This window comes from Drosophila albomicans, chromosome 3 (assembly GCF_009650485.2).
Source record: "Drosophila albomicans strain 15112-1751.03 chromosome 3, ASM965048v2, whole genome shotgun sequence".
In the NCBI taxonomy this organism is placed as follows: domain Eukaryota; kingdom Metazoa; phylum Arthropoda; class Insecta; order Diptera; family Drosophilidae; genus Drosophila; species Drosophila albomicans.
In genome coordinates this window covers 36,445,785-36,469,315 of record NC_047629.2, presented here as the reverse complement: position 1 = coordinate 36,469,315, position 23,531 = coordinate 36,445,785, and the positions used below count along the sequence as shown (strand labels likewise).

The 23,531-nt window shown below is 36.2% G+C and overlaps 2 protein-coding genes across 2 annotated transcripts in view; both read right to left on the bottom strand.

Annotated features, from left to right (window-relative positions):
* Positions 1–23,531, bottom strand: part of LOC117569553 (hemicentin-1) — a 232,156-nt gene that overhangs the window by 185,857 nt on the left and 22,768 nt on the right. The window lies entirely within an intron of this gene.
* On the bottom strand, positions 13,912–14,373 carry LOC127565402 (uncharacterized). The gene has a single exon (XM_052003575.1). It carries the CDS (start codon positions 14,371–14,373, stop codon positions 13,912–13,914), a length of 462 nt encoding a protein of 153 aa, XP_051859535.1.

The window sequence follows — 23,531 nt, the reverse complement described above, 5'->3', positions numbered from 1 at the left end:
GCACACACACCCGAGAGTAGAGAGACAAGCAAAACATGAGAAATTTTAGCAACAATGTTCTCGTATTTTTGGGGAAGAACAAAATGCTTTACACACACAGACACCGACATCCGCATGCTTGTGTACACTATACCCCTCAAAGACATTGCTTAGCAACAGTTACGCATATTTTAAGGAGCAGCGAGCAAGAGTTTTAGACACGTAATCGAGCATGTTGTGCAGCTGCCAAGTGACAGCACATTTTTAAAGTTGCTGCAACTCGCGCATCTCTCAGATACTTACTTTAATAATCCCTAGATATAATTTGTAAAATTACCACATACACACACAAGCAACCTGTTCAATTTCCAGTCAATTTTGTCTTCTCTCCTCTCTCTCTCTCTCTCTCTCCTCCCTCTCTCTCTAGGCTGACATTCGACATATTTGTGTGTCACTTTGGGTATTTGTGTTATTTTGATAGCCAAATGCCTTTGGCTAATAATCTTAGGCTACGCTAACTGAGAGTTTTGTCAAATGTTATGAAGATAGTTTACATTTTACGTTGTCTTGCCTTATGTTGTGCTGTGCTGTGTTCTGTTGTGGCTGCTTGATTGGCATATTTGGCATTACGTATACGCTCAGTTGACTTTGCATTTTGGGCACATTTAAATTTGAAGTTTTACTTTAAAGCTTAAAGTTTAAACACTCGTAATTAGCAGTTTATTTATAATTATGAGATATGCAACTTTCTGCGAATATTTCTTTATGTATTATTGCATTTATTTATTAAATCATTTAAAGTTGACTTTGAGCAGTCCACATTGAGAAAACAGTAACATAAATTGATTTAGTTAAATTTAAATATAAGTATTCAAATGCTTCAAGTATAAAAATGATATGTGATCAAATATATTATTATATTGCAATTAAATTTTAACATTTAATGAAAATGTGAATTTAGGTGGTATTCAAATAACATAAATCCAGCCTATAAATTCATATTCGAATTTTAATTCATAATTCTTAGAGTGCAAATAAAATACCAAAAATGTATTGTTTTTTGTCAAATTCATAAGTGAGTTCTAAAATAAAAATAAGAATTCCATTTTGAATTCGATATTACAAACAAGTAAGTTGCTAAGCAGTTTTAAATTTTACTATACCCGAGAAATTAAGCATCTGATATCTGACAAATAAAATTCTTATCAAACTTCACGTCTTAAACATATCTCTTGGACAACGGATAAAAGATTCATCTTAAGATATCTATGCGATTATTGGTTACCAGCATAATTTGATAACAAATTAGGAGTAGATCGATTGTTAAGCAAATCTGAAAGTGAACTTTGACTGGGTCAACTTTGAAACAGATAACAATCAAAGCAAGCTATAGCTGCAGCTACAGTTGGCTGTTGACTCACACAGTTGACCACATTAAACAGCTACATAATAAGCTTAAGGCACTAATGGTTATATGTAATTGTGATGCATCTCTGTAGTTCATTTTAGCTTAGCAACAAACAGCTGTTCAGCAGAACAAGTGAAGAAAGCAAACACATAACTCTCTTACTTTCCAGCTACCTGATGCATTTATTCAATAATTTTTTGAAGTAAAAACCCTAAGCATATTGCAAGCCATGTAGAATTGCAATTCACTTAAAGTAAAGCCTTAAGCTGCTGCTGGCGAATGCTAAAGCCTAATCTAAATTCCATTTGCTGCAATAAATTCACTTAAGCTGCGCCCAAATGCCTTCAATTATGCTTTCAGCGTATGCAACTAACATGGCAGGTCATGTAACTGTTACTTTTGTTGCCATGTAGATCCCCTTCACCCCTTCCCCATGATGTAGCTTGCCTTGTGTCATGGCCTCTGGCAAGCGGCTTAGAACTTAATTTCCTGTTTCCAGTCATAACCACGCTGTAGTTATGTTGCCTTTCAGGCTTTAGCTGTACACGCAATGCAGGCAAAGAAAAAAAAAAGTAAAAAGAAGTCAACACAAAAGTGTACAAAGTCACTTAATTAAATGTTGCTCATACGACACGTGGTGCGATCTACAAGCGAACAAAGCCAGAGTCGTAAGCAAATCCTTTGAGTGACTTTAAGTCCTGACATTCACCTCGCTCTCTCTCTCTTTGTCTTTCGCTAGGCAATCTCCCCTATGTAAATACACTTAGCTACTGCCGGCAACACCTTCAACAAAAGAAGGACCAGACATCCTGGCGACTAGCGCGTCCTGCGCGTCCTGTCATCATCGTCATCTTTTTGTAAAAATGGCGGCAGCATTGCAATTTTCGTTCGTTGCACAACGAAATCCCCTAATTAAATGTAAATTACAAAATGCTTCAATGCCAAGTGACGGCAAGTGGTAAGTAGCAACTCGCAAGTGGCAAGTGGCAAGTGGTAAGTGTGGCAAGTAGCGTTGTCATTGCATTTGCCAGACAGTCAAGTCAGCTTCAAGCTTCGAGCTGCAGCTGAAATTGTAATTTTCATGCTTATTACAATATTTATGCTCGCTAAGCAGTCGGGGACATCCCTTGACTTGACTTTGGCTTCTCGCTTTGGCTCCTCTCTCTGTGTGTCTGTTGCCATTTGACTTCTTCATGCTACTTTTTGCTTCTTTTCGCTCGTCGTCGTCGTCGTCGAATTGTTTTCTTATCATTAGCGCTGATGAAATGTAAGCCAAGTAACAGCAACAGCAACAGCGGCAGCGACCGACGTCAAAGTTTCGTCCTTGCTGCGTAATGGCTGCCATTTCCGTTTTAGACGACACGACACGACACGCGCCACCGAAGTCAAAGCCAAAGCCAATGCCAAGTGCCAGAGCATTCTCTTCTCATCCCCAAGCTGCAGTTTCCTGTTACTTCATCTCCCTTTGCGCATCCTATTCCCCTTCTTTTTTTTTCTTTCGCTGTTGGCAAATGGCAATGTCGCCGCGCATCTCCAGAGCTTAGGTAAATGCAAATCCTTTTGCTCAGCGCTCGAGTCCTGCCAAAGTGAGACATTTGCATTAAAATTTTAACACACAACTGCAGCTGACTTGCAGGCTGACTTTAATAGTCTAAAGGTGACGCCTTTAGTAAAGATTCGAAATACTTGATATTAAATATTGCAAATAGAAACGAAAACTGCATATTTCACCTTTTTTAATCAATATGCAACAGGATATCTTAAAAATTGTTATAATTATTCTATAAGTACTCGACTTGAGTATTAATATACCGACAAAATACAAAAATACACTGAAATTTATATCAGTATACTATTACATTTAATATACATAGCATACTATATGTTAGTCTTCTGCAGTTCCCCAGAGTGTCTTTTAAACTTTTCAATAGTTTCTGTTATACCAAACCCTCAATCCGTTGAAAAATATTTTCAACAACAAAACAAATTAATTTATAGGAAATGAGATTAACACTTCTTCTTTCACATATTTATTTATTACTTGTTATAAAGCTTAGATAATAAATTAATTTATAACCTAACGAAGATTTTTAATAAGTTTTACATTTCCTTAAATAGACATAAATTCAAAATATTTTATTTTAAGCACTCCAAAAAAACTATAAAACTGTCTTAACCATATTTTTTGCAATACTAAACAGCATTTCATTTGAAAGTTTTAACAATTTCATTATAATTCTATTCTAAATTTTGTCCTTTAGCTGCAGAAGAAATTCTCATTTGTAAAACTGAATTAAACACTCTTACTTGTGTATATTAAAAATTACCTTATAAAAATTACCTTAGATCAATTATGAAAATGAATCTGTACAAGCAAGAAAGTAAAATAAAATTGTTAAAAATCAACTTCAATAAATTATTTAATTGAAATGAACGCACTTGAAATAAATAAATGAAAATGGCAAGTTGATACATAAATACTTTTCGTAAGTTGACATAACTTAAAAAACATATTCTAAATGCTGGCAAATAAAACAACTTAAAACTTGCGCATAAAATCGTCAAGCTGGAACGAACCCAACAGCAAACTATAAGACGGCGTTTTAAAGCTGCTGCCACTATAAAACCTAAACAGGCAACAGCCATAAAAGTGAACAGCATAAATCAAAGTCAAAAACTATTTTCATTTTGGGGCCGCCCAAATCGAACGCTGCGAGGAGCCATTAAACCGCGTTGCCATTAAAAGGCGGCAGTAAAAGCTTCACAAAATGGCAGCGTCGTGCGTCTAAAAGGAGCAGCTAAAAAGACTGACTGAGGGACTGATTGACTGACTGAGAGAATGACTGAAGCAAAACCGAAAAGCGAGATAAACCAAAAAGAGAGCAAAAAGGGGTAAAAAGTAAGAGTCGCGTAGTTTTTGGCGCTCGCTGACTGCGTGCAAACCGCACGCGTAATAAAGTTAACGCTCAAAAGAGGCGCGCACACACGTGTGGGCGTGGCACACACTTACACACTCACACACTCGCATAGCGTTGAGAACCAGAAGTAAACCGAGACCGAGACCAGAGCCTGCGGTTTGGCAATTGCTGCAAAATTTGACAGTTTTCCAAAAATTTTCGCAATTAGATGCGAACTACGACAATTGCAAAACGTGTGTGTGTGTGTTAACGGTTTGTCGCTAACAACAAAACTCTTAACGGTGCGCTCGTCAAGTCACTGATTCAGTTTCAGTTTCAATTCCAGTCTGCTGACAGCGCCTACAGATTTTTATTGCTTCTGACATTTACACAGCATTTGATGTTTATTGAAGTGTTCGTCTGTGTGTGTATGTGTGTGTTTGTGTGTCTATGTGTGTGTTTGGTTAAGCGGTCGTGCGGCAATAAGGCAGTCGCTTCATTGACATGTTCACATTGTTGTTGCTACTGTTGCTGCTGTCACACGTGGCGTATGCGCAATGTGAATATGGCAATGTTAATGATTTGAGCAGCAGCCGCAAGTGGAGAGCAGTAGACAAGCAGATGAAGGGAAAGGGTAGGATAGAAGTAAAAGTTGGTTTTTAGTGCCGCCTAAATGAAATAGTTTAGAGCGGGGCCATAAATGTGTGTCTAAGTGTGTGTGTGTGCGTGTGTTTATGGTCTATTAATATTCAATTGTGAATGAAAATTTGTGGGTTAAATGTGTCCCAAGGGTGCAATTTGAATGCTGGGCGTGCTGAAATGCAGTGAAAGTTTGAAGAAAGTTGTGTGCGGTTAACTGATTGATAAGCACAGCCAGTGAGAGAAAGAGAGAGAAGCACCCAAAGAGCGAGATAGCAAAAGGGTAGACAAATTATGGCTGAAATTGACAGCAGAAATTTGTAATGACAACTGAAGCATGATTATTGAAATGGAAATAGGAAAATAGAAATGGAAATGGAAATGGTTTAGCTGTTTATTTGCAAACGAAGAGATAACTTAATTAGTCAATTGGATTTCATAATTGATTAAACGTCTATGCATAAATAAATATAAATATTTTATGTGCATGATGCGACTATTTGGGTTGACTGAAGAGCACAATATGTAAATTAGTGAATTGCTGATGAATAAGTAACTTGCTTTATTTGGTATTCTATTGCATATTTGCACTATTTGATGAAATAAAAAATTATTTAAAAAAAAGTTGTCTACAAAGTTTGGCATTACTTTGATGATTGAATACTGTTTCAAATTAGATTGAATATTCAATTAAAACTTGAAATCGTAACTTTCATTGAACTAAAGTATTTTCAAGAATTCATATTTGGTTAGAATTACCAAATGTGTAATAATAAATTAATATGTAACAAACAAATTTAAAAAAAAAATATAATTTTTCTCACTTTATTCTAAACAACAGACTATAATCATAAAGTAATATTTTCCCTCAAAGTATATATAAAATAATCATAAGTTAACAGATAAAATGTGTATTAAACTAAGAATGTGAATACATTTTGTTGTGTGAATATATTCTTCGTTTAATTTACATTCAATCTGATGATTTAAATTTCTTTTAGAAATACTCCTTGGGCCAAAATTTTCTTATTTATATATATTATAGTATATATATTATAGAAGTACAAGAAAATAATTTAAGAACATTTTACTCTAAATATAATTTTTTTGCACTATGTTATGCTACAGTAATTTTGAGCAATGTGTAATTTATAAATAGTTACAGAAACATTATAGATAGCAGAATACAATCATTAGAAATTTTGAAAATCTAACATATGTTACATTGATCCTTTTTTGAAAATTGAAGTATTTACAAAAGTAATATAATTGAACAAATTGCATTTACCATATGTATTTTAATAATTTTTCTAATACATCTATTTAAAACGACATTGATAAATGCATATTTATACTAGACTAGAAATTCGCTCAAACGTCAATTGCCATAATCTCTAGATCTGCAGACTTACAGAGATTATACATACTTGAGCGCTTCGTAAAAGCCTTCACTACCGTGCTCCAACTTAACATTTTTCAATTGCTGCCCAAGCATTGCCCACTTTTGTGCCACTGCAGGTGGTCGCTCGACTAGTTGTTGCTGCGAGAAAGCACTTCTCAATGGGGGCAGAGAGAAAGAGAGAGTGAGGCTAAAACAATTGACCGCTAAGCTGAGGCACAGCCAGCCAGCTACGAAAATCTCGGCGAGCACAAAAAGAAACACAGCGAAGAGGACGCCGGAGTCGTGGCAAAAGGCAAGAACTATAAAAGCACTGAACACTTACAGCAACGCCCCAGCACTTGACTACAATTGCGACTATTAGACGAAAGCTGCGTGCCACAAACACACGGAGCTGCCACGTCCAAGATGCGATGCGATGCGATGTCCATTGGCCCCATTCGCCGAGACCATAACCATAAAGGACGCGAACGAAGCCGCGAGACACGTGGTGTGTACTCTTATTGACACAAGAGGGAGGAGGAGGGGAGAGGAAAGTACAAGGCTACAAGCAATGCTGGAGGAATGAGAAGCTTGAAGTTTTGAAGCACACTTACGGGCGCTAAAACTCAAACATAAACACAGTCGGCGGCGACAAGAGAAACTGAAGAAAATGGCGTTGGAAAATTACGCAAAAATCGACAACAGCAAAGCAAAAGGAAAGCAAACACCGAAAAAAAAATAAAAAGGAAAATACATGGAAAACTAAGGAAACGAAAATCCATGAAAATGCCAACGCAGCAGAAAACAAAACACAAAAGTTCCGTTTGCGGGGAAAAAATTGAAAAGCAGTGAGAACACACAAAACACTTGCTAACAAGAAGTGTTTGGCGTTGACACGCGCACACACCAATACAATAGAAACCACTCACACACACACACACACACACACTCAGTCACATCGGGAGTCATCAAAAGCAATAGAGAGATAGCTGTACAATTGCTGGGGCAGCCATTTTGAGTGCCATTGACAGATTTCCCTTTTGATTTGGTTCCTCATGGCCAACCGAAAATAGTCGTCGTAGTAGGCGCCTGTTCAAGATTTGTATCCTTTGCCTCTGCCTTTGCCTGCCTTCGCATGTGCCTGAGCCTGGAAGGCCAAACAGTTGTGCATTTGAGTGGAAAACTCAAATTGCCAACTGAGAATACGAGCGCAATACGTGTTTGAATTTGCAAAATATAAAAAATGTGTATTATGTTTTATAACTTTGAACTTGTTTAGCTTATGCAGCATTTCAACTTATTGAACCGCAAACAAAAAGCTATAGATTTTGGTATTTAAAACTAGTTGACTTAAAATTCGAAAACTACTTGACGTATACTTAATATGAGTTCCTTTATATTTCAGAATATAGTATTTATAATCTTTATTATTTGTTCGAAAAAATTAAGTTCTTTAAATAAGTTACTTAATGCTTAATAAACGTGTGTTTAATTTTTAATAATTAAATGAAATTTAATTAATTGAATTTAAAACCTTTATCGAACATATAAATATTATATTATCATGCAATACTTTGTTTGATAATCGTTTAACTTTGCTGTATTGAAAATCATCGAAAATTATTTAACGTAAACAATAATAATATTTTTCATTTCTTTACTTATATTTTTTAGATTCTTCTTAAGTATTTTTCCCGAATTCATTATTTATAATATTAAAGTATGTAAGATATATTGCTTTTCTTTTGCATTAAATTTCATTTACATATTGAATTTGGTGTCTCTATTCTGTTTTTTTTTTTAATTTTAGCAAGCATATCAATTGACTTATTATTAATAAATATGAAACAAAATGAAATAGTGATAAAAGGAAATACGGAACTCTTATGTAACCTCGGCATGTTCTTTGTGCAAACTACTTCAATCAAAATTATGCACTCAGTGGGTTGCTTCATGCGCTAGTCCATCAACATCAATCACATGTTTTTGCTCTGCCTCGTTCAGCTGTCGCATTTTTGTGCTGCTCAAAAATTGCCAAACAAGTTTCAAAGAAAAAGCGATATCGCCGTCGGGCAGTCTACGAAAGTGAAAAGCAAGAACAAAAAAATTAAATGCTTTGTTCATCGTGCTTTTTCTTTTCTTCTTTTTTTGGCATCTTTTCTGTCATTTGCCAAAAATGTGTTTCTTTTATTTTCCATTAGATTTTCTTTTGGCGTGTCGTTCGTCTGCAGCAAAGTGTCGGACAGCGTTCGCTGAGAGAGAGCAGCGGAGAAACTTGTGTAAACAAGGCAACAATTTAAAAAGCAATAATTGAAAACCTTTATGGCATACCGAATAAAAGTTTTGTCAGCTGTGTGGATGCCACGCCTCCTTCCTGTCACGGCACACACACATACACATACACACACGCACACAAAATAAACACGCGTTAAGCGGACAAATGTTTATTAAAGTTTAAGAGGAAATTTCCCGTTGGCGTTCTTTTTTCGTAGCATACTTTGCGGCGTTTCGCTAAGCTGATTAAATTGGCAAATTGGCAATAGACACGCCCATAAAAGCATCTGCTAAGCTCAAACACGCGTGCATTGAAATCAGTCGAGCAACTTTTTCCTCGTCACGCCCACAAAAAAAAACGAAGAAGAAAATGGGGAAAAACCTGAAGCGAAAAAGCGAGTAACTAAATGCCACAGGGCCACAATAGAGTCGCACAACTACGAATCGATTTCGTTAGCTGCAACTTCTACTAGTTCCACTTCTTCTTCTGCTAGGCGTTTCCAGTCAAATTTTCGCATGTGCTCGCCAAATTAGATAGCATTCAAAAGCAATAAAAAAGAGAAACTTTGTGCAATTGGCAACAAAAGGCAGACACACAAACGGAGAGAAGAGCGAACATAGAACAGCGGGACAGCACTTGTAATAGGAAGAGGACTAGCAAATCCGGAAGTGCCAGTGCAATCCCAAAGCTAAGGCCAACTCGTTGCAAAACAAAATAACAGCAAGAACAACATGAATTGCTTAATAATGGCGTAGGTGGAGTTCGTCCATAAACCGACTACTATTTGTAATTGTAGTGCAAGCCCAAACAATCGGCGAACAAATAGATAGTTTACCTACATATGTATAAGCAGACAGTTAACTCGAAGAAGAAGTTACTTTTTTGATTAGACAAACAGTCAAAATGGTGGTGGATTTACAATTTAAAACTAGAAAGTATTTCTTAACCAAATTTTAAATTCTCGATTTTGTTTAATCTCTTTAAATTTAGCTAAACTTGTGTTTATGTTTATTACCAACACATTTGTTATAAAGATTTAAATTTCTTATTAAAAAAGCTATAAATATCCTTTATCTATTATAAACAATTATCTTTAAATTAGATATGAGTATAACCGTAGTCTGAAACGGATTTCAGTTTAACCTGATGGCCTTAGTAGCTTTGGTTCATCTCATTGCATTAAAAAATTCGCTATTTTAATAAAATAATAATAATTTCAGATTTCAATATGATCAAACTTTAATAAATAATGATTATCTATTTTAATAATTTTCTATTGCCATCGAAGTTTGCTTAGAGTTTCCATTTTTTGTCGCATATCAAGTGCGAAGGACAATTGAAGTGTCCCATTGCAGTGGTCGTTACTTTATTTAAATGTGTCTAACAGTCGTGTAAATAGCCTTGAGCGCTTCGCCATATAAATTTGCAGTTCATACCCCCAACCCCCCTCCCCCCTTTTAGCTGTGTTCGAGGGCGTGGCCGTCGGCCATGTTTCTTGTGTATAAGTGTATACATGTGTGGTGCCGGAAGTGGCTCAAATTCATATCCTGTGTCCGTTTTGGCTGCACATTTGCGCCTCGTTTTTGGGTTTCCCCTTCCTGCCTAGTCACCCCCAACACCCTCCTACACTCACCAACTAGTGTATAAAATAAAAGCGCACCCAATTCGCACATTCATCAAAGCACATAAAAAAAGAAAATACTGCGTTTTGGTTCGACTCCTTTGAAAATGATTTTCTGCTTGTTAGAAAGAAGGTTGCTCGATTGGATGGTGTTCGCTTTTTTGAAGGTTGCCACAAACTGTGGCAACTTGGGCGCGCTGCCAAATTGTGAAGAGGCAAGCATTATTTGCCCTTGATATATTTCGCTGCTTCCAAATGCAAATTAAGGGACTTTTAAATACGCTCGAGCGACACGAGCCAAAGCCTTCTTGACTTTCATACTTGCAACAAATTAAAAAAAAGAGAAACTTACAATATTCTTTAAATGTTCTTAAAACAGATTTTCATTCTTCATTTTTGAAAAACAACTTTTGCTTTTTCTTTAATCAATGTCTTACATAATTAAAGTACGCTAAAACTAATTAAAACATAATATTAATTAATTAATCGTTGGCAACTCAGCAAAAAGTTTTCCCCTCTTGTTTTTTGTATCTAGAAATCTTATCGCTTTAGATTAATTGCCCTCAAGTGGAAGCATAAATCTTTTTGGAAACATTAATCACACATGTTTATCAGATGTTTTTAATCAATGGCAGCAAAAAGTAAAAATAACCTGGGAAATGATTATGCCTCGTTTTGATGCAATCAAGCAATGAAAAGTGCAACAGCATTAAGCAGGCACGACACAAAAACAACGACAACATTTCGAAACAAAATTTTTAATGCGTTGAACAACAATTAAAATGATTTTTACACAAGAAACTGATTAAATTTAAATGGTCAACAAACACGAACGAAATGAACGCCGTTGGCGAATGTAAACTAAATTAGAGTGCCTGCATTTTATATAAAAATTAAATTGAAAATGAAAATGCAGCCAGCTCACGGCAATGCTAAAGAGGTGAGCTGTGCTTTGGGTGTGTGTGAGAGAGTTGTTGTGGTTGGAGGTGCGCCTGAAACTATGTTTTAAATTAAAACGAGCAGCAAAATGAGGCAGCTACACGACACACACGCAACATAGTGCACACATAATACACTCTGATGTGTAGCAGGAAAAGCATAGAATGAATACCCACACACACACATGCACAAACAATTGTATTGTTTGCGGTCAAGGAGAGCAGCAAACCGGACCCAGCCACCCCCTCAAAATGTGGCGCCAAAGTGCTTAGCTGCTGTCTAAAATGTTAAATAATAAAAAACGGAATGCCCAGAGTCTTCCACAATACAATCCATATTAAAATATATTAAGTTGAATAAGGAAAAGAAGAAATAATGCTAAAGAAATTTTAAGACAATTGTAATTTAGGATAAATAAGTGCTGATGTTTCTCAATAACCACTTATTGAGGCTTCTGTAAGATATAGAAAAGTGCATATGCGATTTCATAAATTATCTTTTAAACTTCATAGTTTTTATATTTTAATAAAAAATTCATCAATTTATTTATTGAATTATTTAAAGACTCTATTATCACTCTCATGCCGCTCGGCAACTTTATTTCATGTATACCCAAAAGCAATGCCTAGAAGTATGCAACACTTTTGTTTCTGTATATCGTGTGCGTACGTGAAATTAATTTGTGATGTCCATTTCGGTTGCTTCTTGAAACATAAAGCTGCCGCTCTTGCTGCTGCTGCTGTTGTTGTTGTCGCTTGCATCAGCAGAGTATTCTGGTGGCATTGCCCAGCCCAGAAAAAAGTATGCTACAAATTGCCTTAATTCCCCAACGAAAATAAGTTATTCCGTTTATTTCGTGTGTCGTTGTCGTCGACGCTTAGCGCTCAGCGCTTTTCATGTCCCGAAAACTTTTCGCATGTGTTAAAATTAAAAACTTTTCTTGCTGGTTTTCTCTCTGGCATGTGTGTTCTGTTCTCTGCTGCTCTGCGAGTGTTTTTATCTTTTATCTAACGCTGGTCAGCAGAACATTCTGCACTCGACATCTCTGCTTTCTCTCTCTCTCTCTCTCTAGCTTCGTGGTTAAGTAAATTTGTTCTTTTTTTTCGCCCATGTTTATTTTCTTTTTTATCTCAATTATTTAGTCAAGGTCAATTTGTTACCATGTGTGTGTGCGCCAAGGTGCGGCATAGGACACGTGGCCTGCGTGTGTGTCCTTTGCGGCTTGCATATGTTAGCAACCAGCTTGGCATGGCACAGCAAATGTTTCTGTGTGTGTGTGTGTTTTCAAAGCTGCTTCGAGCGTTCGAGTGTTGTCACGTGGCTCAGTTTTAAATTGAGTTGGCTAAAATGTGCCAACTCTGGCTTGAGTTTGAGTTTATTGTTTAGGCCATAAACTGACATTTGTTGTGGGCTTTTGTTGCTCTAATTGCTAAGGGAATTGCTGGCCACATAAAAACACACACACACACACAGACACACAAACGTACACCCAACAAAATATCATTAAAAACGAAATAAAGGTTAACATTAACTGTGTGTCTGCTGTTTTGGGTTGCACTCAACATTCGAGTGGCAGGCAGAGCACTAAAAAAGTATATCATTTTGACTGAATACAACGGATCCAACTCAGACGTTGGCTTTTATTTCTAAGTTGGATTCATTCGCTTTTTTGATTGCACTTATATTGCCTAGCATTGGTGCTTTAAACAAATGCTAAAAACAAGGTGAATTGCCAACTCAATTAAATGTCTTTAATGAGCTTTAATATGGTTTTGAAGGAACTGTTTTAGATGAATAATAAAAATGGCATAGTTGGTTAGTAGATGACAAGAAATATCAAATAAAATAAAGAGTGTGTGCTTTAAATAAATGCTAAAAACAAGGTGAATTGCCAACTCAATTAAATGTCTTTAATGAGCTTTAATATGGCTTTGAAGGAACTGTTTTATATGAATAGAAAGAAGTACACGAAATTGTGCGCTTTTTATAAATTCTTGTATTTTTCTTTAAGAGTGGGAGCTTCAAACAGATGCTATGAACAAGGTGCATTACCAGCTCTATTAAATGTCTTTAATAAGTTTCAATATGGCTTTGAAAGAACTGTTGTTAAAATAATTTCTATTATTTCTGAAAATAGTGCTTTATACACATGCTTAATGAAGATAATGATTTCATAATAGTTAAATTGTATTTGTATGCATTTCTTTTCATAATTGTTTATTATGTACTCTGCAATTAAATAATGACGTAATAACATTTATTGTTTTAGGTTATGTGCAAGTGCTTCTCGCTTATCGGCAACAAATTGGAGCGAAACAGTGGAATATAGAAGAAAAGTATTTGAATTTGTATTTTTCTGCATTTGTTTAAATATTTGTTGTATATGTAAGCATTAAACGAGGAAAATGAATTTATATATTTAAAATAATGAAATCACAGTGTGGCTGTTATGCACACTTTACGGCCACTAAGGGAGATATAAATGTATATGATCAATATTATAAGAAAGGATGAAAAACCAAAAATTCATTTCAAAAGCATTTATACGTTTCATTCTTATTTCATCCAAATCTCATTTAAATTGATTGCATTGCATTATTTATTAATTTATTTATGATTTTATATACATATATAGGATATTAATAAAGCATCAATAATGTTTGCTCTATTTGTCAATTTCGAAAAATAAATTATTTTGTCTCACTCTGAATGGGAATATTAATAATTCAACTAATCCCAAAATACAAGTTGCAATAGCAACATGAAAATAAATTAAACATTCCCAATTCCATAACCATCTTTCAATTGGAACTTGTTCAATATAGGCTTGGAATAGTGGATTATGGGAAAGGCAACAATATCATCTGGATTGTAGTCGAGGTCCAGACAATGGTTTCTTAGATCGCTTACATAGCGTACGCCAAAGGCAAAGCAATTCGTGTTGCCATCCTTCAATTCGATTTCAACATCTTTGCCATTTTCGACACCAAATATCTTGTAATGCAGTGAGTCCATTTTAATGGTTTTGTAGTCAAACAGCTTGGATTTCTTGAATGAGACAAGTACAACCGCATCCTTTTCCTTCGAACTCTCCCACACAGCGTATTCCTCTGATTTGCTGACTCTATTATCGCTCCAACGATGCCACATTGTTTTGGTTAATTTGCCATCGCATGCAAAATTCAGCTGAACATTATCTGCGTAGGTGCAATTGCCCGAATTAATGTACGGCATTTTGTCAACAAAGAGATTTAAAAAAAGTGTTACTAATTTGAAATAAAACTGGGTCAAAAGCATTTTGTATTCAAAAAATTTAGTAAGAATGAATATGGATTATAAATTTATTTTCTTTTCCGTCCTACAATGATAAAATGCTCGTATCAGAAATAAAAAGAAATACTGAATACGGATATATTATATATTATATACATGGAACACTAAGCAAAGCATGCTAAGTGAGTTACATAATTAAATAATAAGACTCAACTATTTATTTCTAAGATTTATGAGATTTACATAAAGTTGACAGCATTTAAAAAAAAAAACAAACAAATTTAATATATTATGGAAACTTAAATTAATGTCTAACATAATTGCGATAGCTATCAGAAAAGCTCTTAAGAAAATATTTAAAATGATTTCTATCTGCATAGTTTGCTGACCAATTGCTAAATCTTCTTATATTACCTAAGTGACACACTTCCAACTTAATTGATTCATATTTCAATATATTTTTCTTTTCCTAAATGGCAACTTACGTTGAATTGAATACCACAACCCATATACAAGTCCAATCCAAATAGTCATATTTCTACCTTTGAAACTCCCAAACTAACATTAGCAAATATAATACTATGCATAGAATGTATTGATATTCGAGTTTCAGCTTTGGCTTATTACTGTTTAAATATGCTGCTCCTTGAACTGCAAAATGTGCATCAGCATTTCAAAAGGCGCATATAAAATACTGCATAATATTGCAAATTCATGCAAGTTAGCTGCAAAGTTTTGAGAGCGTTTAGCTTCCTACTATTTGCTGCTTAACCCACAGCAATATTTTCTGCTTATTGCCAAACAAATTTCTCTTGATTAGCCTCAGGTTAACATACAAAAAAAAAGAGGAAAGGAGAGCACATGCCTTATTTCTTTCTCTAGCTAGCACATTAACACTGTCCAAGAAGAAAGACGCTTTCTTCTCTCGGTAAGAGAAGCTGCAGCTGCAACTTGAGCTTTGCATCTATCTCGTTTGCAATTTATCTGCATCCGCCCAGCTGCATTTGGCCCCACTTCAAATATGTACAAACCTTAATCACACTTTGTGATGTTGCCGCTGCAGCTGCACTTGAGTGTGTCTGCAGCGAGCAAAGAGAATGAACGAGAGGCGAGAGAAGCTATGCAACATAATTTTTAACCTCGACGCGCGCGCGGCATGCACATAAATTGTGCAGTTACCCAACACTGGCTGGCTGGTTGGCTGTCTGGCTAGCTGGCCGCCACCTCCATTTGAAGATTAACGCGCGCGCGAGCATAAATAACAAGCGAGCGCAACTATTGAGGAGCCCAGCAAAAAGAAAACTCGCTACAATAGAATGCAGAGAACAGAGCGAGAACAGAGAAAGGGAAAAAGGCAAGTCAAATTTATATTTCATAAGTAAATCTCGTGCTTTCTCTCTCTCTGCACTCTTGCCTCTCTTCTTCTCTCTCGCACTTCAGGCCGTATAAAAAACTTTGGCATTACGTGCCAGTGCAGCCAAAAAGTCAAAGTGACGGCAAAGTCAACACACGAAATTGCAACCCTGCAGTTAACGTTGCGAATGAGCCCCGGGCACCAACTCCAATTCCAACTCCACCCATTTAATCTCCAGAGAAAAGCAGAGAGGGAGAGTGAGAAAGAGGGAGAGCGAAGCGCGTCTGAAGTGCGGCATCCTTAGCTTGAATGTAATAAAAACCTGAAGTACGTTTGTTTGATAATCCCATTTTAATATTTATAGTAATAAACGCTTTTACGCGTTGGCGCTTCTTCTTCTTCGTATTCGTTTGGCTTTGCAGCCACGCCCCTTTCGGAAGGCTGTGGCATATTGGCCGCCTGTTGCCCTCAAGCATTGACTTGGCTTGAATGTCTTTTATTAGATGACTTCTGGGTTCGTCTTTTTTTCGCCTGACGTTTTTATTTATTTATACGTCAACATGGGCAGCGAAATCACAGCGAAATTTTCGCCACAAATGGGGAAAGAGAAAGTCCATTTCAACTTGCTCTCGTTCTCTCTTTGGATTACTTGTGCAGCACTTACATATTTGATTTGTGCTGATTGTGTCTCAAGACGTTGGCGCACACTTTATTTTAAGTCAATTTTTATGCAGTGCAAATCATGTGCTTTGCCTTTGTTCCTTCCCTTTTTTGTGTGCAAAGGGTTAGACGTCTAGTTGGTAGCTTAGCCTTTGATAGCAACGTCAATCCAATTGTGTTAGTCACTCGCTTTGAACTCGACAGACTTTACATTTACTTTTGCGTTGCAGGTGGCGTATGCGTAATGTCATTCAACCTGAATTGATCAAGTGGAAATGATGAGATTTCTATTGCAACTAAAAGCAATTACTTTTGCACTTTACTTAAATTTGAGTATGCTACGATTTGGTTTAACAAATTTTGCTATTTTCTTCTAATCGTTAACCACAAAAGCACGAGCTGGGAAAACTTTTCTTTGGCAGCGGAAATATTAACCAGCTGATAAAAATAGAAGAAAGCAAATCCATTGTCACATTAAATTTAACTTACGCGCTGCTCGAAAGTTGTCGCTAGCAAATATAACAGCAGCTCGTGCCATTTGTAATCAATGTCGAAATAATATGGCGGTTTCGTTTACGAATTTTCACTGATTTCCCAAAAGCAGAAGGCAGCGAGTGAGAGCGAGACGGAGTGCGAGAGAGCACCCACAACTTGGCGATAGTTTTCTGTTTGAAATGCAAGCTGCGTGGCAAGTTTTTCTTACTCTCCCTCTCTCGTTGGCTTGTCTATATCAGGCTCTAAGAAGGCCGCCAAGGATTTGCCGGGTCTCAAAAAACTTGGTCCTTCGGCTGATGCTACAGCTTCGGCTGCTCTGGTAGCATTATCTTTTGGCAATGCCAAACACTTCCGTCGAACGACAAGAACGATAAATTGTTGCGGAAAAGTGTTAAGCGTGGAAAAGTTAAAGTCAAAGTTTCGATGTGCGCGCACTTTTATTTAGGGTTCATTATGCTTTCTTATGCTACTTTCCGACACTCTCCCCTCTTCTATACAGTTCGCTCCTTTTGTTTGCACTATTGAAAATAATGATTACATGCTTACGTTTTGCTTTTCTTTTTGGTGTTTCATGAGAAGCGCGTGTGTGCGGAAAATTATGCCCAGGCTAAAGAAATTGGCCACAACGAAAACTATAAGCCGATTATCAGCAGATTTTCCTTTTAGCAGCTTCTCTTCTTTTTTGTGTGCTGCTGCCCAATGAGGCAAGCAGCGAGATGAATTGCTCTTTGAATAGTTTCGGGGGTAGCCGAAGGCAGACTCGACATTGCATGTCATCAGAGTTATTAGCGCTAATGCTCTATTAATGGGCCACACATTCAATGGAGCTAGACTAATTTTTTTTTTTGGCCAGCTTTTGGGGCAGGTAGCAACTAAAACACATGCCACAGTTCAATTAGACAACTCTCCCTCGGCTTTTTGGGTAAGCCTATCTGTCCGCCTGCCAACTCATTCCCCATTTTGTCTCTAGAGATTTGGGATTTATTAGCCAAGATTGCATTAGACATGCACTTTGATGTTGCTAAAGTTCACTACCAAAGTTATTTATATCGTGTACAGAGAATTTCCCAAAATTATTTCGTTTTAAAGATAACTTTTCGCTATTTTGCCAAATCAAAATCGATTCGTTCATCAATCATCTTTGGACGCATATTAAATATATTTTTGACGAACCAGCTGCTGAATTTATTGCATATAGATATTCTTATATATATTTCGTTAAGATCTAATCTTGACAATGCCAAGCATTTTGTTGTTCATCAATCAATCGTCAAGCTATTATCAATCACACCCCAACACGAACGCGAAATAATTGCTAGACATTCATAATTAATAAAAATGGCGAAACGATAATTTTGCCAAGCACACATTTTAAACAAAAATCGTTCGAATATTTCATAAATATATCCAATATTTTACTTAAAAGTAATTGCCGTTTTAAATATATGTGTGCACAATGAAAATAAGAGAAAATGGGTTTTTAATAAATTAAATGTATGTCTTTTAGCATTCCAATCCAAACATCCTCTTTATATTTGATAGACTTAAACAAAGTATTTGGAAGAATATTACTTAAGATACTCTTCAATGCATTTGCTTTCATTCCATTTCCTTATTATTTTCATATTTGTATTTTAAAAAGATTTTAAGTTATCTTGTATTGAATTAAATGATAGTCAATTTAACTACCAAAAAAATCTATGATTCACGCTTTTTACTGCATTTTCTTCTAATGTATTTTCCTAGTTTATATTTTAAATTTTTTTGACAACTGTTTATAAAACTGCGAAACATGTTTAAGACTACTTACTGCATTTACTTTTCCATTATATACATATAACAGAGGTAGAGGTTAGTTGATAGATCTAATCGATATCGGTTGGCATTACTGTACTACTATATTATCAAATGTACTACATATTAAAAATTCAAAGATTATCAACACAACCAACATTACATACATAACATATGTACTTGTATACAATAAGTATATTTTCATACTAATATTTCTAAAGTCCAGTTAAAGAAAGTCCAAATTGAAAGCAAATATATTTTAAAGCTTAACTTCGCTTTCAAACAATCATCCCTTTAGTTTCATTCAAAGAAAGTCCTAACCAATTTCCATGCTCAGTTTTTTATGCGAAACTCAATTCAGTTTTCAATGCAGAGTGAGCAATAGTTGCAAGTGATATGGAATAAGTATTGAAGCACTCGTAAGGGTTTCATTCGGAATGAATACATGTGTTGATTGAATGAAACAGATATTGATATACTTGTGTATTTCTCTGCACTTCTATAGGAGAGTGTATTTCTTTTGCTACAAAGAATGCCACGCTGCTTTCATCAATGGCCAATTGAGCAAAGCTTGAAAGGAAAGCGAAAACTCCGACGATGATACAAATCGCCACATGCTTGCAGGAAAATGCAAGTAACAGTGTCTTGGAAAAAAGGGAAGGCAGCTATGTAATAACATTCGCAACTATTTAGAGCAATTTTTTTTATTTTTTTGCCCGCTGCTGCTGCAAAATTGTCAAAGGGAAAACGACGTGACACAAATGAAATGTAACAGGCAACAAAGGGCGACACGTTGAGCGGGCTAAAAGGGAGCTAAAACTAGCTGCTTTAACTTATTTCGAGGCTGTGAGTAGCAGAGTGGCTCTTGAGTCAAGGAACTTGGTATGAGAGAGGGAGAGAGAGAAAGCTTGAAGGCATACAATTTTCATTTCCGCTTTTATTTGCAGTGCGAGCCAAAGGCAAATACCAAGCCATAGACTGGGACAGATGAGTGAGAGTCTCAAGAGAAAGGGGAGCGAAGGGGAATCCTCCGAATACCTTGCTGTAAAGAAAAGAATTTCTTTTGAGTTACTTTAGTGGGGCAACAAACGAACAAAAAAAAAAAGAGAAGAAAAATATATATAACAAACAAAAAAGGGGGAACGCAAGAAAGGACACATGTGTCCTGCTCGCCTAGGACAAAGTTTGCGCCATTTGCGCTGCCTTAAGGTGTGTTTAATGAAAAGTTGCCAACTAGCAGAGTCCGGACACATTAGAGAGAGCTACAGAACAAGACTGAGAACGAAAACGAGCAAACGAAAAGTTACAGAAGATGGAGAAGCCGAAGAAGCGAAGCGAAGTAGCTACAGCAGCTGGACCAGACAATAGACAGACAATGGTCCAAAGGATGCAGCTGCTGCCACTTCTCCTTCTCCTTCTTCTCTACTCTCATCCTCCTCCTCTCCGCTGCTGCTCGAGGCTGCATCAATATCCTGTTGCCATTTTGCGCTATTTACAAATGAAATACGCCGCAAGTTTTCGAGCCAAAGTAACCACGAAAATTAAACTTTTGCCTCGTTTGTGTTTTGTCAGTACACAAAGCGAGAGCGGAGAGTGGGGAAGTGGAGATCCGAGAGGTGGAAGAGTGGCCAAAAAAGTTTGCACAGAAAGAAAATGCAATGAGGAAAATGAAATTAAAATGGGCGAAGTGAAGAACCAACAAGGTGCAATTGAAGTGGGCATCCTTTAAGTGGATACCACAAAATTGAGATTTTTCCATCTTCTTTCGCCTTCTGCTTGTGCAAACAGCGCTAAGAGATTGAGCGCAACTATCATCACCAAACAACTATACTATAATTTACTTCTATATTGAACTGCCGCACTTTATTGAAAGTTCAAGTTTTACTTCTTCCAGATGAGAAATTTTTCCAAGTTTTATGATTTGCACTACAGATTGTAAGTATATTAAAAAGCTTGAAAATACATAATATTTTACTTTATTTTAAAAACAGAATAACATTTTTTATATGGAAGTATTCATTTTGAATGGGACATTAGTTACAATTATTATAATTTTATTGTGTATATTGAACAAAACATAAATAAAAGTTAAATCAATACTTTCCATTCCTTTTTTTTATTTTGAAATCTTTCTTTTTATCCTCAGGCAACCTTTACTTAACTTTTTGTTTTTCTTTAACTTTTCCCGTGACTTCCACCCTTATGTTATTAATTATGTATCTTGTCAGAGTTTAGCAACCGTTTACAATATGTTGCTGGCCAAACTTATTGTCAACTTTCATCATCATCATCAGTCACACAATTTGTAAACATAAAAAAGCAAATTCCTATCAAGTCGACAAGATCTAAACAAACTGTAAAAATTACAATGCCATTGAATAGGCGTTGTTGCCTTTGGCCAAAAAGAAATCATCAGCAACGAGACGAGACGAGACGAGACAGAGAATGGAGATGGAGACAAGTAAACAAAATCTGTAACATCAATTTTGTCAAGTTTTCACGCGGACACAACAACAAATCAGATGAAACCATTTGCTCGGGCATTTTGCGCCTAAAAGCATGCAAACAATGCACTGTGAGAAATAAAGTGTGAGGAAGTTGGAATTAAATAGAATAATTCAAAATGGTACAAATAAAATATAGATTTTTATTTGACAATATTTATTTAATAATGCTTTTACAGCTCATTCATTAAGTTAAGTGTTTGCTGATCTATTTGATTTTCTCAGTGCAGTTGGCAACGTTTTTAAAGTGTCTCGTCTTGTTTAGATAGAGACAGAAGCGTAAGAATGGCAGCAAAGCAAAGAGATTGTGCTACGCACAGTGCGAGAAAAAAGTCAGTGGACGTGCCAAAGCTTTGAATGCCAAGTGACACTTGAGTGGAGTGTCGGACAGTCGACCCAAGGGGGTTGTACTTAGAGAGAGGTGGGCGGAGAAGAAAACGTCCGGTTTCTCGGTTTTGGCAACATCTTTGGGATTTTCAGACTTCAGACTGGAACAACAACAACAACAACAACAATGCAAAAAAAATCGATGAGACATCATTGCTGGCAAAGCGATGGTAAAACGACCAGCACTTATTAAATTGAAAATATTTGCGTGTTTTTGGCTTGGGCCAACGACTTTAAGGCCGAGGCAAAAAGGGGCCAAAAAACCACTCGAGCTTTGATTGATGGCTGTCGTTCTGACGCTTTTGCCAGCTGAGAAATTTAATAAATGAATGCGGTTTTGTATTGCCCTCGAACACACGATACGAGCGAGTGCGAATCCTAGAAAGCATGTGGGCGTCGTAACGTTTGAAGTTTATCATAGCAACATTTGATTAATTGCTCGGGTCATAGACCACGCCTGCTTTTACTTCACCCTCCCACCAAATACGTAACTCTCCTTGGGAGTACACGATGACAGCTGGCGTAGCCTCGACTAGTTTTCAATTAAAAAACTTTTCACTTGACTCCCATCGCACGTTGGGTGCCCACAACTTTGTATGGCGCCCAACGTGGCTGCTGTCTTCGTTCATTTTACGATGTCGCCACTGAATTAATGTAAATCCTTGTTATCCCTCATTTTATATAGCCACTGCCTGCATTTTTATATGCATCTCGCACTACGTCTTGGCCTTCGACTCAGCGCAGGAGTCAGAGGCATCTCAGTTATTCTTTGCCTCTCCCTCGCTCTCGTTCTCCTTCCATCATTTCTTTTCTGCATTGCGCCATTTCGTTGTTTATGTCGCCTTCAGCCTCAGTGTCTTTGCGGTTTGTTTCCACTTCAGATTCGACTACTTTTTTATGGTTTCTTCTCACTCTTCCTCCATCCTTCTTTCCCCCTCACTTTTTCTGTATCTCTTGGTTTGTGTGTTTTACGGTCAGTTTTTGCCTGTTTTGTAATTATGGTCACGTATGTGCCGCAAAATTTTATGTGCAAAGGACAATCCAAGGCATACAGACGCATTAATTGCAACTTGTAAGACAGTTGCCCAATGGCGCATATTTTATGTGTGCTCAAGTGAAGGGATAAACCATCCTTTGCTCACAATTTGTCATCATCTGCAAAGCCCCAGAAGTCGAATATACAGAAACAGCTTCTCGGTTTTTCAAAAAATGAAAGCTACACATAACTTGCTAATGAAATGAAAATGTTTTTAAGATATGTAGAATATCTACATAGTAGAGATTGTGGAATCTAAATTAAAATTACTATATTTTATTATATTTTAAGTGCATAATCTACAATATCCTATATATTATATAAATATACTGAATATACTATACCAATATAGCAAAAACAAAAGCGTTTGGTTTATTTTTGTATTTTTGCGGTATTTTAACATGGTATATTATAGGAATAATACCAGACTCGTTGGCTTTTATTCAAAATGGGTAGCGAGTATCTCGCAGTCGAGCATACTTTGTAGTTGCAGTTTTCATACCTGTTTTAGATTACATTTGAAAATGTTTTTGTTGTTTTTGATAAGCATACACATAATTATCTACATATATACAAATTAAATATAAGATAGCTTAATGTAAGTATACTCCCATTGTCATTAAATTACATCTCATTATTAACAATGATTATTTCTTTGTTCAAAATAATTTCGTTGCAGTAATAGAAAATTGCATGTAATTTAAATTTGGTGTCGTAATTGAAATGCCAGACATGCAGCTAATGTGAAAGTGATTAATTTTTGAGGCAGAACAGACAAGGCAGACGGAGTAACTAATCGATTGATCAATCAATCAATCAGCCAGTTAATCAGTGTAGAAGCCAAGTCATTCAATTTGTATGCAATTCTGACCACAAACATTTGTTAATT